This window comes from Lampetra fluviatilis, chromosome 22, assembly GCF_964198595.1.
Source record: "Lampetra fluviatilis chromosome 22, kcLamFluv1.1, whole genome shotgun sequence".
NCBI classification, from domain to species: domain Eukaryota; kingdom Metazoa; phylum Chordata; class Hyperoartia; order Petromyzontiformes; family Petromyzontidae; genus Lampetra; species Lampetra fluviatilis.
In genome coordinates, this window is record NC_136296.1 from 7092083 (window position 1) to 7109199 (window position 17117).

At 48.5% G+C, this 17117-nt stretch overlaps 1 protein-coding gene across 3 annotated transcripts in view; it reads right to left on the minus strand.

Annotated features, from left to right (window-relative positions):
* Window positions 1-17117, minus strand: part of LOC144938475 (phosphatidylinositol 3,4,5-trisphosphate-dependent Rac exchanger 2 protein-like) — a 210679-nt gene that overhangs the window by 105397 nt on the left and 88165 nt on the right. For all 3 annotated transcript variants that reach the window (XM_078866327.1, XM_078866326.1, XM_078866325.1), the window contains exons 18-20: window positions 8918-9010; window positions 5682-5830; window positions 4012-4097 (exon numbers count right to left, since the gene is read on the minus strand). In XM_078866327.1, coding sequence (XP_078722453.1) covers window positions 4012-4097; window positions 5682-5830; window positions 8918-9010 — 328 coding nt within the window. The remainder of the gene's footprint in view (window positions 1-4011; window positions 4098-5681; window positions 5831-8917; window positions 9011-17117) is intronic.

The following is a 17117-nucleotide window of genomic DNA, read 5'->3' on the forward strand; positions in this document are numbered from 1 at the left end:
GACGATGCATTGACTCCCTTCAGCAAATATAATCGGGCTAATCTTTTCTCTAATGTATAATCTTGCCTTTGTTTTTCCAAAACCAACTTTGAGAAACACATCTTCCACTGTCGCCGTGAATAACTTGTTCCATTTAAATAACGTGTTCCATTTCAACTTGTTACATTACAGAGCGGTACACAGTGTGTATGTGTGTGTGACAGTTGTAATAAGAAAAATATTAAATTTAACACGTAGGCCGTGTCGGGTGGTGGAGGGTTACGACACATTTATAAATAACGCGATCTAACCTAAGCCGCACCAACCTTACCATAATAATAAAAGGGGGCCTGTCCTGGCTAACCCACCCCCCGTCAACCAGTATATATACGGGGTAGTATCTCTTGGAATTTCTCATTTACTTGATACAGCAAGCGTGCTGTGACGGTTCCACCTGAAGACAGAAGCTTGTGCTGCCTCCGAAACGTCGTGATTTTTATTTTACTTTTATTAATTTTAATTAAAAAATGACTTTACCGAAAAAACCTAAGAATATGAATCCTTGCAGTCACGAAAGCTTCAAATCTAGAATTAACCCAAAAACGTTTATTATGAATAATAACAATAATAATTCACAGCCCTTTGTCAATCCAGCGATGTATGAAGGCCTCCTCAATACCTTTTGGCTATCATCATACTTCCCCGCACAACTGATCGGTGCAGGTTGGCAGAAGGCTGTGCGGGCCGGGTGTAGACCCAGAACGGTTCGCCTGTCACATGTGACCGATGTTTATCTCTGATCGGGAATCTAACTCAGGTCGCCGGCTCCATGGTACACTGCACGCTAGCCACCGCAGCACCATTGCACCCCCTGTGTGTGGACCTCCGGTTGGCGCGGTTGGCTACGTACGGTGCAAAAGAAGTTCAAACATACGTACGCGCATCGCATACGTGGCTTAATAAGGGGAGAACGTGCAAAACAGATGAGAGGATAAGCCTTTGCCTGATCGTAATTGCACGAAAAACATACGGCATGCATAATGTTAAATGAGACTATTTTTCTCTATATCATTAGCGGGTTGTTTTAGCCATGGACAAGTCTGACGCACACACAGACTTGGCAATTACGTTCGACACATAATCAGTAATTGCACGTTAACCAATTACAGACGAGAGTAAGAGGCAAAAAAAAACATAAAAAATTAAAAAAATGGTTTCCAACAGACCATCAACATGTCTGCAGATAATTAATGACCCTTTCCATCCCCCCTATCCCTGACTAAACCACCCCTCCCCCCAAAAACACCCACCCATCGCCACTCCCCCCAACCAAGCCAACTTTGCCTTTAGCACATTCCATTCAACGCACGGGGGTGTGTTATGTGAATGTTTAAAAGCCCCGGCAAGGAGGACTTTTTTTGTTGTTGCGTCGCCCCCATTGAACGATCAGACTAAGTGCTCCGTGATGATCTCAGCTCCAAGCCCTCCACTTCGCTTGTTGAACTGGCAGAGGCAAAATGCGTGGGCTCAGAAACACATGTTGAACTCATCCTGCAATTGTACGCGTGCATTTGTAAGCTTATTTTATTGTTCGCATCATTGCCGCCCTGCGAAATCCCCATCTTGGTTTCCACTCGCGTTGTTTCCTTACGCGCCGCGCACGAAATGACAACGCTTCAGTTTGCAATTATGAAATGTCAACGTGTACGAAAATAATCGACCGCGGCGAGAAATAAGTCGCTGAAAAGTGAAAGAGAATCAGTTACAACATGCGGATATAGGCACCCAAGCGTTTACAAGCCCTGGTCACGTAGCCCTTTTCTGCATTAAAATACAGATGTGGAGGTCCTTTGCTGACATGTTAATGTTTCCAATGCTGCGTTTGCCTGCTGTTTTTTTCCTCTCATCATTATGCTGCTGCGCTTGTTTACCCAGGAAAGCCTCAACGAGTCTTGTGACTCTTTTTCAGGAGCGTCCTGCCCAGTTTTTTTTTTACAGTGGAGGGGAGGGTGAGTGTATTATTGTTGTGTAGATTTCAAACGGAGATATTTACGAGTAATTTTTCTAAATTTGGCAAGTTTGAACCATGATGCCGGGCTCACAAGCAGACGGCACGTATTTGCGTGGTTGACACCACAACACACCACAGTGCTGATCAGGGCGGCTGCCGGATTTGAACCGGGAACCTCTGCAACAAATGGCGAACGCGCTACCGCTCGGCCATGTTATTGCCCTGATATCAAAGTGCACACCGAAAGATGCGTACATGTGTGTGTGCGTTGAATTCCTTTCACACCGTAACGTAGCCAACCGAGCTAATCGGAGGTGCGGCGGAAGGACAATAAACTAAACAACAAAAAGCAATTCTAAAGAAATGAGTTTTCAATCTAGACAATGATTTAAAAGTGCATAGCTCCAGTGGCTTCCCGATATCAGAAGGAAGAGCGTTCCAGACGGACGCAGAAGCGCATCTGAAAGCGCGCGACGACGTCGATGGCTAGCCACGAGCACGTGATCTCTGCCGCTACCCTCGTGCCTTCTCGCGCGCACAGACACACCGCCCCCCACCCTACCTCCGTTTCCCCACCTACGCGCGACACACGATCAAGTCTCATCAGTGGATTGAAAAAGTCACCGAGCGTCAATAAACCTTAACAAAGCACATGCCGGACGACGATTCCCAAACAAACCTCAACACCGGCGCTTCGGACGTTTGGTGCAACCAGCTGAATCCGCGAATGCGGGGATGTGGAAAAGTGTCAGAAATGCTTTTCTATTCTCTCGTCAAGGCGTTTGTGTGTGGGTCCCACATGGTCTGCCGGTCACCGAGGTCATCACGGAGCAAGGTCACCGAGGTCATCACGGGGCAAGGTCACAGAGGTCATCACGGGGCAAGGTCACCGAGGTCATCACGGGGCAAGGTCACCGAGGTCATCACGGGGCAAGGTCACCGAGGTCATCACGGGGCAAGGTCACCGAGGTCATCACGAGGCAAGGTCACCGAGGTCATCACGGGGCAAGGTCACCGAGGTCATCACGGGGCAAGGTCACCGAGGTCATCACGGGGCAAGGTCACCGAGGTCATCACGGGGCAAGGTCACCGAGGTCATCACGGGGCAAGGTCAACGAGGTCATCACGGGGCAAGGTCAACGAGGTCATCACGGGGCAAGGTCACCGAGGTCATCACGGGGCAAGGTCACCGAGGTCATCACGGGGAAGCGCGGCTCAGCTCATCGTCGCCTTTTGCGTTTGAACCTCGAAATGAATCTTAACGACAGCAGTACCTTAATAAGCATGGACATTAAGTATTTGCGTAAAAAAATGTTTTCAGAGTAAAATTGCTATTTTGGCCTACTCTTCCACGCTGGCCAGACGTCTTGGAAGTGGTGGAAGTACCCACGCAGACATTGCAGTAACAATACCTTCCCAACTATCTGTTAAAAGTAACAAGATGGTAATTGTTGTTTTACGTACTGTATTACGAAGCTCCAGTTAACGCAAAAAATAGAATTTGAGCATCATCGGTGGGCACTGTTAATGGCCTTTTTTGTAACGAGCACCGCCAAAAAACGAATAAACAGACATTTATTTGGCTCATTGCTGTTTACGAACAAACTGTGCCAGCGTCACCGTCACAGTTATTATCCACGCAGCAGGGCTTCACGACACAATCGCCGGTCTCCCCCTGGAGAGCGGAACTCTGGCCTAACGCCTGAAAGCCGAGCAGATGGACACGCTAAACACGCACGCACGTCATGCTTCAAGCGTGCGCGTGTTGTTGGGACAGACAAAAAACGCAGCATCCAAGTCACAGGATGATGGGGAGGGGGGGGCGGGATACTCAGAAGTTGGATGGCAGAGGCAGCCAAATGAGAGAGAGAGAGGACAGACTCAGATATGGGGGGCAATGCACTCAAGCTGGCAAGCAGCTGTCACAGTTAAGGGTTGATTAATGAACGCCGGGCCATCAGTCAATTCAAGCCATCGACTTTCATTTCATTCTTTCATTCACTTACTCGTTAAAGCCTTACCTCTGCCCACAGCGTGCACTACAGATGGTCCGCATCCCCGGATTTGGAAACCCAGTCCCTCCGCACAGCTGGACACTTTAATGGTCCTGCCGGTTACCGAGAAGAAGCAAAGAGGTGCAGAGAAAGAATCACTCGCCGAATTTGGCCACCGACGGGCACAGGACAACAAGGTGCGGTGAGAGCCGTGTGGCGTGTGGTGCTGATGAAGAACATCACACGCACGTGTGTCAATTCATTACATTTGCCGTGGTTGTGCATTGCAATATATATAATGTATATGCAATAATAGCTGTGTGTCCGTGTATTGTTGGCAGCGGAGAAGAAAATCCAGTGCGGATTTTCAGGTCCATTTCATTTAAACCTCGTGGCCACATTCAAAGCACAAAGCGTGTTTTGCATTTGAATGGGGGGGGGGGGGATCGGGGGGAGGGGGTGGGTGGAACCAGACTGTGAAATATAGTCTTGAATTTGGACCCCCCCCCCAAGGCTGAGCGAGGAGGAACACTGCTGACATCAAATGGGATAACGGAAGCAGATTAAGGAGGCTGGCGTGAGGTCGGATGAAAATTGTTCCCGAGAGGAATGACACTTTTTTAAGCCACAAAATGGAAAAGCGTGCCGGGTGTGCGTGCCCGTGTGTGTGTGTTATTGTTATCGGTGGAGCGTTGGTGGTTAGTGCGCTGTGCTACGAATCCGCAGGCGCGAGTTTGATTTAATGGCCACAGTTAATATCAGTGGCGAGTGATATCGGAACCAGTCCTTGTCCTCCTCTTCTTCGCTCGGCTATAAATTAATATCTGGTGAGGTGTGTAAACATCAGGACTCGGGTGATAACTGTAGCCAGTCATGGTTGTGGCCAGATCACCACTCCCGTGCGATATTCCGGCCTTAATAGGTGATTGCTAACAGCACTTTACCCAACAATGTGTAAAGGCTACACGGGGGATTTTTGTCGGTGTTATTTGTAAATACATAAGTGCCAAATTCAGATCCTTCAGCAAACAAGACTATGGGCTGCTATAAACGGGGTTTTTATTTTTTGCTTTACAAAGGAATTGTTTTGAGCTGTTGATATCGTTTTGCATAATGAGTAAACATTCGTAATGGAGCGTTATGTTGCAGATGAATAAGCCGTTTTATTTTCCTACAGCATGTTGTCAATCCCGCTGGTGAATGAATGACACACCACGCTGTGAGAATAATTCAGCTAACATCAGGGGCATATATTTGAACTGGTTCCGGGCCTCCACTAGGTTAATCTTTAAATGACAGCCTGGTGTTGTATGTAACCATCAGCACTGTGGAGGAGTGGCTCTTAATAGGTGCTCGCTGACATCACCACAGTCAGTTAGCCACCGTCGGGAGTGAGATTGTTGTCTACGTGTGTGCTCTAGCCATGAGATTCTGGTGCATTTCACGCGTCTCTACGTTCTCACAAAAGCGCCCCCACGGCACGACCGGCCACGAAAGAGTGCGGACGTGACGTTCGCATCAGTCGCTTCCCCAACGACCAAACACGGATCACTCCGAGAGACCCAGCGCGCATTTTCCGGCAACGTCTCAAAATGCGCATTTGTTTCAAATCGATTCCGAAATATGTGGAACGCGTGCCAATCGCTCCCCCCCACCAACCTCCCCCCCCCCCCCCAAAGCGAGCGAGCGTCACTCACTCGCGGGGCTTGGTGGCGAGAAGCACGCGCAGGTGTAGGCGCCCGTGGTGGCTTTCCCGCAGCAGGGCCTCCACCTCGGCGAAGGAGCGCAGGAACACGGGGTCGCCGTTCACCGCGTACACCTTCTTGCCCACGCGCATCCCCGCCATCTGCACGCCGCCACAGCGAAGGCCGGCAAACACACAACGAGTGACACAACCCCGGCGCTGTCACGCGGCAGTAGCCGATGTCGATTCCCGCTCGCGGCCAACGTTTTAGTGACGACTATCGGAACCCATACTGGGCCTCCCCTAGGTCGACTCAGCCTTAAGTATGTATGTATCCTGGGCCTCCACCTAGGTCGACTCAGCCTTAAGTATGTATGTATCCTGGGCCTCCCCTAGGTCGACTCAGCCTTTAGTATGTATCCTGGGCCTCCACTTAGGTCGACTCAGCCTTAAGTATGTATGTATCCTGGGCCTCCACCTAGGTCGACTCAGCCTTAAGTTGTATGTATCCTGGGCCTCCCCTAGGTCGACTCAGCCTTAAGTATGTATGTATCCTGGGCCTCCCCTAGGTCGACTCAGCCTTAAGTATGTATGTATCCTGGGCCTCGCCTAGGTGGACTCAGCCTTAAGTATGTATGTATCCTGGGCCTCCCCTAGGTCGACTCAGCCTTAAGTATGTATGTAACCTGGTCTCCCCTAGGTGGACTCAGTCTTAAGTATGTATGTATCCTGGGCCTCCCCTAGGTGGACTCAGCCTTAAGTATGTATGTATCCTGGGCCTCCCCTAGGTCGATTCAGCCTTAAGCATGTATGTAACCTGGTCTCCCCTAGGTGGACTCAGTCTTAAGTATGTATGCACGTTTAATTTCTTGTGCACCGTACGAATACCAACTGTGCTTAAATGAGTAGATGGTGGGGTGTGCAAACATCGCCACTTGGGAGGCAAAGACTGCCCAGGTGTGGTGCTGGCCACCTTATGTGCCGTGCGGTCCTTCATAGGTGCTGGGTGTACGCGAAAAATCACTCGATACAATTCTTCTAAGGCTATACGGGGGATCTGTGTCTTCGTACGTATTTGCATGCCCCAGGCACCACATGCCCAAGCAGCTTCCGTTTGGCCAGACAGAGGAGGCTAAACAGGCCACGGGGGCGAGAGAAGAGATGGGCTGACGTGATGAAAAGTGGTGTCCAGATCAACCTCTTTGGAGAAGGCTCGCCAAGGTTGCTCGGAGGCAGTTGAGGGGCAGTCTGACCTCCTGCCAGCGAGCCAATGAGACTTCGCGTGGCCTCAAAGTGTATTCGGCGTGGCACACTCGCCGTGTTTACATCGACGTACAATTAGCGGTGAACCGCCGCTGTCGTCGGCACACCGCTCGCACGCAGGCCAACGTCACTGGTGACTATCGGCACCAATTGTGGACCCCTCCTAGGTCGACGCAGCCCAATACGTGGGCCCTGTGCGGTGTGCGCACATCGCCCCTTGGAGGACGAAGACAGCCGGGCCACGGTGCTGCCCACACCAGCCCCCTTTCGTGACGCTGTGCCAGCTTCCATAGGTGCTCGCCAATAGCACTCTCCCTGACAGTCTGCAAAAGGCTATACGGGGGGGGGGTGATCTTTTGCCTTCATTATATTTGTGTTCGGCATGTGATGCTGCAACAGCTAGTCAATTTTAAAATCAATGATTACACGAATAATGATGGGCGTGTCAAATCGCAATCTGTAAGATTCAATGTTTTTCAATTGGTGTTTGGTGTACAGTGTTCACGTGGCTCATTGCAGCCACCAGAGGCTGCTATTGTTTCCCACACCTCCGATTAGCACGCTTGGCTAAGTACGGTGCGAAAGAAGTTCAACATACATGCGTACAATAGCAACTAAACAATTACCGAATGGAATTGGGACTGCAACCGTGATGATTCGTCATATTTGGGGGGGGGGGGGGGGGGTATGGGGTGGGGAAATTGTGTGTCTATACTCTGTAAGTCTGCACCATGACCATTCCGAATAACCTCAGACTTGTGGGGGCAAGTGCTGTTCGCGAGCACCGACGAAGGATGGGTACGGGCACAAGAGGTAAGTGGGTGGCCAGCACCACACGCGACCAACTTTGTCTCCTTGGCAACGATGTTAACACACCACATCAGGCATGCATTTGAGGCCGAGTCGACCTAGGGGAGGCCTAGGACCAGTTCAGATAATCGTCACTGGTGTTGACCTTGGGAGGAGAATCGAACTCGGGTCACCGGGCTCATAGCGCAGTGCCACGAACAGCTACACTACCGCTCTCCCGGCAGGCACCACCACCTCGCCATTCGCCACTAAGTGACGGTGACGTCACCACGGCGCCTGTGCCAGGCCAGGTGCGCACTTTGAGGCCACGTGAAGGGTCGAGGAATCGCCGAGAGGTCACGGGACAAACCCAGGTGTGCCGTGGGTTGGCGGCAGTCACCTCGGCAGTCACGTGCGTGCGTCAGAGGTTGCAACCGGGTATCCGATACCCGTACCCTACCCGATACCCGACTACCCGGGTACGGGTACTGGTACCCTTTTGCGACCCTGGTGCGGCCGGGTACGAGTACGGGTAGGCCGTGAATCACTGGTGAGTAACTGTTTGTAACTCATTTCCCAACGTCTTGGCTCTTCTCACAATTCAAGTTCCTAGAATCAACCCACCCGCGCCTGCAACATGGCTTCATCCCAGAGGTCGCAATCAGGTACCCGATACCTGTACCCTACCCGTACCCGGCCGGGTACGGGTAGGGTACGGGTACGGCCGGGTACGGGTACCCGTTTGCGACCCTGGTGCGGCCGGGTACGGGTACGGGTAAGGAATCAAAACCCGTTTGCGACCTCTGGCGTGCGTACACACCGAATCTACCAGGGATGCCCAGGGGGAGGGGATAAAGTGGCAATTTGCCCCCAGGGCTTCACACAAAAGAACCCCCCGCCCCCCCCCCCCCAAAAAAGCCTGGGTTTGTCATGCCGATAAATAAGGGGGCCCCACGTAGCATTCCGCCCCGGGCTTACAGTCCCAAGGCCTCCAGAACTTCTATGCAGCCTCGACAATGCACGTGTCTGCATGATTATACATCACAGACTGCACGTTGCCGGGCAAACGGACTCCCGCTTCATGCGAATGGAGGCGTGGGGGAGCTGATGTTTGCAAGGCTGCATCGGAGGGACCGGCTGAAGGAGCAATGGCCCATCTTTTTTTTTATATGTTCACCCGGGAAGTTGTGCACAAACCTCGGCGTAGGAGCCCCTTTCCACAGACTTGACAATGGCCTGATTGTTTTTGTCTTCAATCTCAAATCCGAAGCCGCCTTTGCTGGGCTTGATCTGCACACGGGGCGAGGAGAGGGCAAAGCCATTAACGTTGCTGTACATTATGTCAGTAACTCAATGCAGTACAACTTAACTTAGTACAGCGTCTGAATTCACCCACTGAAAAGATGCAGCAGACATCGGTGAGACACGGGCATCCTGGGGGAAAAGGAGGTACTCTGTACGTCTGTTGAATGATTTACTTGCTATATTGTGCAACCTCAACATGTCCCAGCTGGTTGTGAACATTTCGTGAGGGGAGACTGTGCCGTCTGCCTAGGTTCAAGGTGAAAAAAAATATTTAATACCCAGGGCTTTAATTGTTGTGTTGACAGAAAAGGCAGTTCCAAAAACTCTGCTCAGTTAAATAAATAAAATCATAAATCACTCCGATTCTCCGCTGATTTGGCCGTTGTCTGCCGCTTTTCATCAGAAAAAAGAATGTCACGAATAAAAAAAATCAATTGGACAGTGTGCTGGGTTTATTTATTTATTTTAGACACAATTCAAAGCCGGGCAGGAGTGGCTATGCATGCCTATGATCCAGCACTGGGTGGAGGCAGCGAGAGTTGGTGGATCACCGTGCAGACGCTGTGAAACTCCCTTCCCACGGGTGTCGAGGGTGACATAACCAGGCGCGCCCGGAGAAGGCGGTAAAGCAAGTGAACTAATCGCCATCCATTTCCATCTGTACGGGGACAGCGAGTTGCCGTCCTCATGTGCATGAGGTTTCTCTGGGTGCTCCGGTTTTCTCTCGCTTGTATTAAACGTCTTAAAATGAAATAAAACAATTTAGCAGGGCAATCACTAATTGGCTGAAAACATCTGAAAATAAAAAAATAAAAACTTAGCAGGACACCAGTTTGGCTTTGCTGAATAAATAAGTAAATTATTAAAATGTTCCAACTTTGCGGAAACGTCTGACCTATTGATCTTTATCGTGATTGTATTTGTATGTAACATTACCCTAAAATGAAAATCAGGTGACGTTCAGGAAACGTTTCTTAAGAAAGTGCATTGCCCAGAACAGCCTATTATATATACACTGGTCAACACACTTTTCTTGGCATTAGGTATTCCAATGGTTTTAATGTAATTTTGGGGTGCTGATTCCAAATCTGGCATCAGTTTTTGTCTATCACAGCAGGTTTTTGAGATATAAAATATTGCATTTTCAATAAAAACTGCAGAATAAAGTTAATTTCGGGTAAAATCAATGAAAATGGGGTATGCCGATAGCATAAAAATCATGTGATAGAGCAAATCTGAGATCAGATTTGGAATCAGCACCCTGAAATTAGTCTAAAACAGCTGCAAAAGTCCAGGCCAGAAAAAAAAGTTGTTTTTGTTGTTGACCAGTGTTATGTTTTTGTTGTTGATGAATGCGTCAAGTTCTTTGCTGATCGTGCTCGTTGCACCACTGGCGACGCATCACCAACTAAGATGTCTGCAAGGTTACTTACAGGCGCCGCCAATTGCTACGACTAATTTTGGAGCCGCAATATTGCCGGTTTAAGAAGGCTGCCGCTACACACAGCCAGTGACATTGGTCAATACGGCGCAAAAGACTTGCTGGTGAAACTCGGCGAGGTTAAAATCGTCCCAACGTTTCCATGCTCCAGCGCGTACAACTGGGGGGGGAAAATTGGAAGTAGTTCATATTTTTAGGTTTTTTCGGTAAAGTCACGTAGGTAAAAACATTAAAATTAATAAAAGTTAAATAAAATAAAAATCACGACGTTTCGGAGGCAACACAAGCCTCCGTCTTCAGGTGGAACCGTCACAGCCACGACAGCTGTATCAAGTAAGCTTCAAATCTAGAATAGGAAGTAGGCCTGTGAGCCAAAGAATGAAACGTCAAGTGATTGTATTGCTTAAATCAATTTCACTCAATATTTGTGTTTAAAAAAAAAAGATTTAACTGAATCAATACCCTCTCCAATCAGCAGACCTTTGACCTGAGAAGTGTTTTTTTGTTTGTTCCAGAAGCCTGTGGGGACCCAGGATGTGATGCAATGGGCACGCGATTGTATCTTATCAAGGCACTTCAGGGACATTTTGTTTTTCGTCACTAATATGCAACACACAGCAGAAATATCGGCTGATATAGAATTGTGCACCACAAATGGAAAATTGTCCCCACGTACCTTGAGTTTCCAATAATAATGGAACATTAATTTGGATTTTATATATTCGACTTCTCTCGCACCATACGTAGCTAAACGTGCTAATCAGAAGTGTGGCTTTTTTTAATTAAAAAGTATTTGTATGAATAAAATACTGTTTTCCAAGAAATTATTATTTCTCTAAAACAGCCACCACAGGTGTGGTGCGATTGTTTAAACAGTTTTGTTTCTGACTCTACCTGCAATTGGATAACATCTGTCACGTGTAGCTTATTTTGAAAATGCATTCACTGTCTCATTAATGTATTCAATCGTGAGCACCGAGGCTGTGCTCGTCGCATGGTTACAGCTCGGAACCAGAGGTGACATTCCTATGATAGGAGCAAGTCTCCCTCCAGCTCAACCACTGCTTGACTTACCCACAGAGCAAGTGGTTCTTAACCTTCACTGCAGCATTTGCATTCCCTTTGGTTCTCAAGCGTATAATAAATTGTACGTTAACAAATACACAGGCTTTGATGAAACAAAGTAGTTGTACTCACGTGCCCATACTAAATTTGTATGTTCGATGATTTACCTTCTAAAAAAAACACATGGTCACGTCTCGCACTCCCAGAAAGGGCATCTCGCAGCCTCAGGGGGTGCGTGGTTAAGAACCGCTGCCATAGATTGGTACTAATGTTACCGACCCGATAACATTAGTACGATGGGCTGAATCAACCCGCAACCAGGATTTGAATTCGCAACCTTTCGATGGCCGGTTGTGCTTGCTCTACCACGGGGTCACCCTGGCTGGTTTTTGGGAAGGACAGAATTATTTGTATCTCACATATTAATTTTCTCAACGACTGTTAATCCAATACAGGGAGACGGATTCAATAAAAAAGGTCAATCTGAAAAACCAGCGGTCGACTTTTAAAAAGTTGTAATATATTTCCGGCCCCTGCGAGTTGAATTAACGTTCGCAAATACAAATGAATCATTAGTTGTGGCTTTTGGGAAACGAAAACGTTCAATTTTGATATTGTGAAACGGAGTATCGACGTGCGAAGAGGACGTCCCCCCATGAATCCTCTAATTCTGCGAATGACAATTGGTGGGAGAAGGCGCACACACAGCGAGAGGGTGGAATTTCTGATCGGCGATGCTTCACGTAACTCCAGTCACGAAACGTTGGACGATCGCGTACAGGTGAAGATATCGGTGTGGTTTTATTCTATGTTCGGTATTCAGTTGGCTACGCCTCCCGTTTTCTTGGTTCTTTCGGTAAAGTCACGTAGAAGGGAAATAATAAAATAATACAAATAAAACATAATAAAATAAAATGTTATAATGTTTTATTTATTATTTTATTATTTCCCTTCTACGTGACTTTACCGAAAGAACCAAGTCACGTAGAAGGGAAATAATAAAATAATAAAAATAAAACATAATAAAATCAAATGTTATCATGTTTTATTTATTTTTTCCCTTCTGCGTGATTTTACCGAAAGAACCAAGAAGATGAATCCCTGCAGTCACGAAAGCTTTAAATCGAAATTTACACCTCCCATTGATAAGTAAAATAAAACCGTCTCCCCGAAGCAGACCTTAAACTTTACGCTGTTCACGACGCGCACCAAAAAATAATAACAATAATGCATCGCTTTGCATTTCCAAGTTGTACTTTTGCAGATAAACTTAACCGTGGCTGCAGTACCCGCTAGATATCTTGGCACGTGTGGCGTAGAAGCATGGGAAACATTGTTTACAAAGAATCGTCAGTTGAATTTTTTTTTTGCCCGTGGCATTGTGTCGTGAAACAAAGGAACTACGCATCTACGCACGCATTATGGATGGGCGGGACTTGGACAGACGAAACAGAGAGGGGGATTGAAGAGAGCTCTTGCTACGCACACACACGCAGATTCCCCCCCCCCCCCCGTATAGCCTTCAGCAGACTGTTGGGGCAAGTGCTGTCTTACGAGCGCCTATGAAGGCCAGCATGGCACACGAGCGGGTTTGGGTGGTCAGCACCATGCCCGGACGTCTTTGTCTCCCCAATGCTGATATTTACACGCCACGCCAGATACTCATTTAAGGCCGAGTCAACTTAGGGGAGGGCCCAGGACCGGTTCAGATATTCATCACCGATGTAGGCCGTGAGCGGCAACCGAACTCGGGACGTCGAGTCCGCGGTGCAGCGCCCTAACCACTGCGCCACCACTCCCCACACAAAGACAAACACACACACACACGGCACATTAACGAGTGTAGCGGTTTCACACCATTCGCACACGCACGCACGCACACACGTGAACGCGCACAACAAAGACACTCATGCATAAGTGCACAAGTGAACACAAGGGTCACATGCGCATACACGCACACACAACGCACAAGCCAGCACACATTCAGCAGTGACTGGCGATGGGCCAAGCAAGCTCAAACAGCTGAAACCATTTCCCATGCTCCATGCTGTTACAGTCGATTAGCCATTCTGAGCAGATACAGAGGCCTTGGGACGACCCTGGGGGAAATACGCTATTGAGCTTGCAAAAAGCACACACGCGCAGATACATAGGCAGACTGAAATGCGCAGGCACACACACACACATGCATAGAGAGACATGCGCGCACATACACAACTGCGTATGCAGACAACAGCACGGTTGTGCACCCATAGGCACGCACAAGCGCGTTGCCAAGTTGTTAGTCGAGCAAAGGGCACAGGTAGAAGCACATGGCTGGCACAAGCCGTGAACAGCCCCTGTGGTCTAAGGAGAGTGGGTGGAAGGAAGGAGACTCAACCATCGGTGACAGATTCACGCAAGCACATTTACCCCTCTCAGCAGGATTTCTCCACAATTCTCGCTGTCGCCTGATGATGCTGGTTGCAATTTACCGGTAAAATGTCGTACTCGAATTGTGAATGTTGTGGGTTTATTACTTTCCAACACACGGGCGTGCTGAACTCGTAACTAAGTGGCGCGTTTTGTTTACGTGACAAACCTTATGCGATCCAACCCAAAAAATGATCACCTATGGATTATATTGGTCGCAAAAGCCCTAGGTGTTGAACTAAACTCACGCAAACAGTCGTGACCCGAATCCATCTTAAACGTGAATTTTAATAAAGGCAGCGGACATCTCGCATCTAAGCTGGCACAAGCTTTTGTTTGTGAGAATGCCTTTATTTAAGGTTGGCACAGCACCGGAGTCGACGCGCCCCGACCGCTTTTGCTCTTCCCCAGTGTCAAATGCCGAGTCGGAGCGAGCGAGACCGATGCCAGGTTCAATACCAACCGCTGCTATTTGCACCATTGGAACCTCATTTGCCAGTAAAAATATGATAATTGGTTTTTTTACCATTCTATCTGGCAACAAAACTGACACCTTTTTACAAGGAGTCGTGTTTGCATAGACCACAATACCTGCAGGTGTCAGTTTTGTTGCCAGATAGAAGGGTAAAAAAACAATTATCGCTGCTATTTTCTCGCACCGTGGTCTGAGATTGAACACAGTCCCCCATTGGGGTCGTAGCGCACGGCACACTTTAGCCACTTCCAGCACACCGATCCCCCGAAGCAAAGTGCAGTCGGTGAACACCGATGAACGCCACCGTGGTGCATTGCAAGGAGGCGATGTGGCCAGGATCACGGGCAGCCCAGCGCTTTCGTTTGCTCGCTACATTAACGATTCGCTTTCCTCGCGAGCCGGCGAAAAATGTCAGGGGGTAGAGTCGCATTTCAATTCAAGAATTGGCTCTTTCAGTTCCGCTGTGGCATACACGTATAATCTATAGTGGCTACAGGGTTGAACTAAACCAAATGCAAAGAAGATATATACCAATTGAATTGTGTTGTGTTTGTTGTCCTTCCCCCACACCTCTGATTAGCAATGGTTGGCTACGTACGGGTGTGAAAGAAGTTCAACATACATACATCCATGCATAATTGTGCGGACAATTGCATGAATGCATTGTGAGCAAAGAATGTATTACATTGATGATAACGTTTTTATACATTTACATCCTACTATTTACCAACCATGCCCCATACTCATTTAAAGCTGGTTTGACGTGAGGGATAGGTCAGGAAAAGTTGTATCACCCCACCACTGATGTTACCCGTGGCCAGCAATCAAACTCGTGTCGCCATGTAAATCGTGCAGTGCGCTAACCACTGCACCACCGATCCCCACAAAACAAAGACCTTCCACAGATAGCTTTATAGAGCACGTTGAGGCAAGCGCTGTTAAGTGAGCACTTATTTAGGCCTGCACAGGACACAGGGGGGAGGTGTGACCACCACCATGCCTGACTATCCCCAGTGCTGATGTTTACACATTGCACTTATAATTATTTTAGGTTGAGTCGACCTAAGGGAGGTCCCAGGACCGGTTCAGACATTGCTCGCCACCAATGTTAGCCATGGCATGAAATGAAACTCGGGTCATCTGGTCCGTAGCACAGTGCACACTATAACCATTACACTATCACGCTTCCCCATTCTCCGTGAGACACAAAGATGCACACACCACGACACACATCCTCAGCCTGTCAGCAATAAAAAATAAAAGTATCTCAAGACTTTTGGAGACTATTCAACGGTATTCCCCGTCCAACAAATGGCTCTAGTTACTATGCTGCAGTCCTCGTGCCTCCATTGTGGCCGGTGTCATTTCACAAGCGCCCTGCACAACAATTATGCGGGTGGGGGGGGCAGCAACAACAACAACAACAACCACCACACAAGGTGCTGCTGCCACCACCGCAGCGGCCGTAGCCATCGCGAGGAACCCATTGGGGCACTTGCCGCCACCCCGCCGTGGAGGCCAATTCAAGTCGATGAGCGAGGACGAGCGAGCTTCTAAAAACAAACGCCGTCCGATCATAGCGCCCCCCGGCTTCCGGGGCTTCTCCGCTGCTAGATTGAGGCTCTCTTACCCTCCCCCCGTCGCTCTACGCCGTTCCCCGTGGCCTTCTGTGATGCACAGCTACCTGGGCGGTGCGCCCGATCTCATCGCTCCATCGTCAGCGATCCTAGTCCCCGTCGGGCGTGCTCTCATCTTTGGCTGCCATTCCCGTCACCGGTCTCGTATATATTGGCCATGAGCCCTTCTGTGTGATGTGTTCTCTTAAAAGCCCACTTGCTTTCTTTGGCAGTCGGTATGATATCTCGGATTGCATTTTCCCTCTTTATGTCTCTTGGTGCAATTCCGAGCATGCGCCTTTCTATTCCACTCCCGCATACTTTTCGGAATTTTGTTCAATTTTCTTTGTCAGTGTCCATGTGTAGCAGTGTGTAATATTCACGATCGAAAACACTCTTCTTTCGGCAAAACGGGTTGTTGTCGCGATCGTTCCGAGGCATACATACAAGAGGGGAATGAGAGCGATTCTTTACCCTTTAAATGTTAATCAGATTTGTATATTTTTGGAGCTTGAGTATGCCTATTTTCATTGAAATTACTGTTAGTTTAACGTGGGAGATGTCAATTCTAATTCATGCCGTTACGAATTAAATTTTAATTCCGTACGTGGGTGCCCTTCACCAGTGTCATGCACAACGTTATTTTGGATCGCTTGCTAGATTTCCGTTGTACATATTTCTCGTTGTTTATTCGCCACCTGTATTAAATGTCCCCCTGATTTTGTTCTATGCAGCCGCCGTCGACCCAATTTCCACTTAACGGTGCTCGCCGCTTTGGCCGCTGCGCCATGTCAATGGGCCTTACCCGAAATAAACCGACTGCCCGACCGGTATTTATTCATATAAACACGATTCTGGGAGCCCTTGAGCTTCCTGGGACCCTAAGCTTATGTTTACACTTCATATTCGAACCGCGGTGGCCAGATGTGAACTAGTTTTCCCAGTATAGAGTAGGTCGTGGGTTCAATCCCGACCGAGCCGACTGTATGTTTGGAGTTTGTGTGTGTCTCTCTCTCTTACCGTGGTCCCCTCCATATTTATGATGAACATGCGTTTAAAGAGTGTTTGGCTTCTGTAAATTTC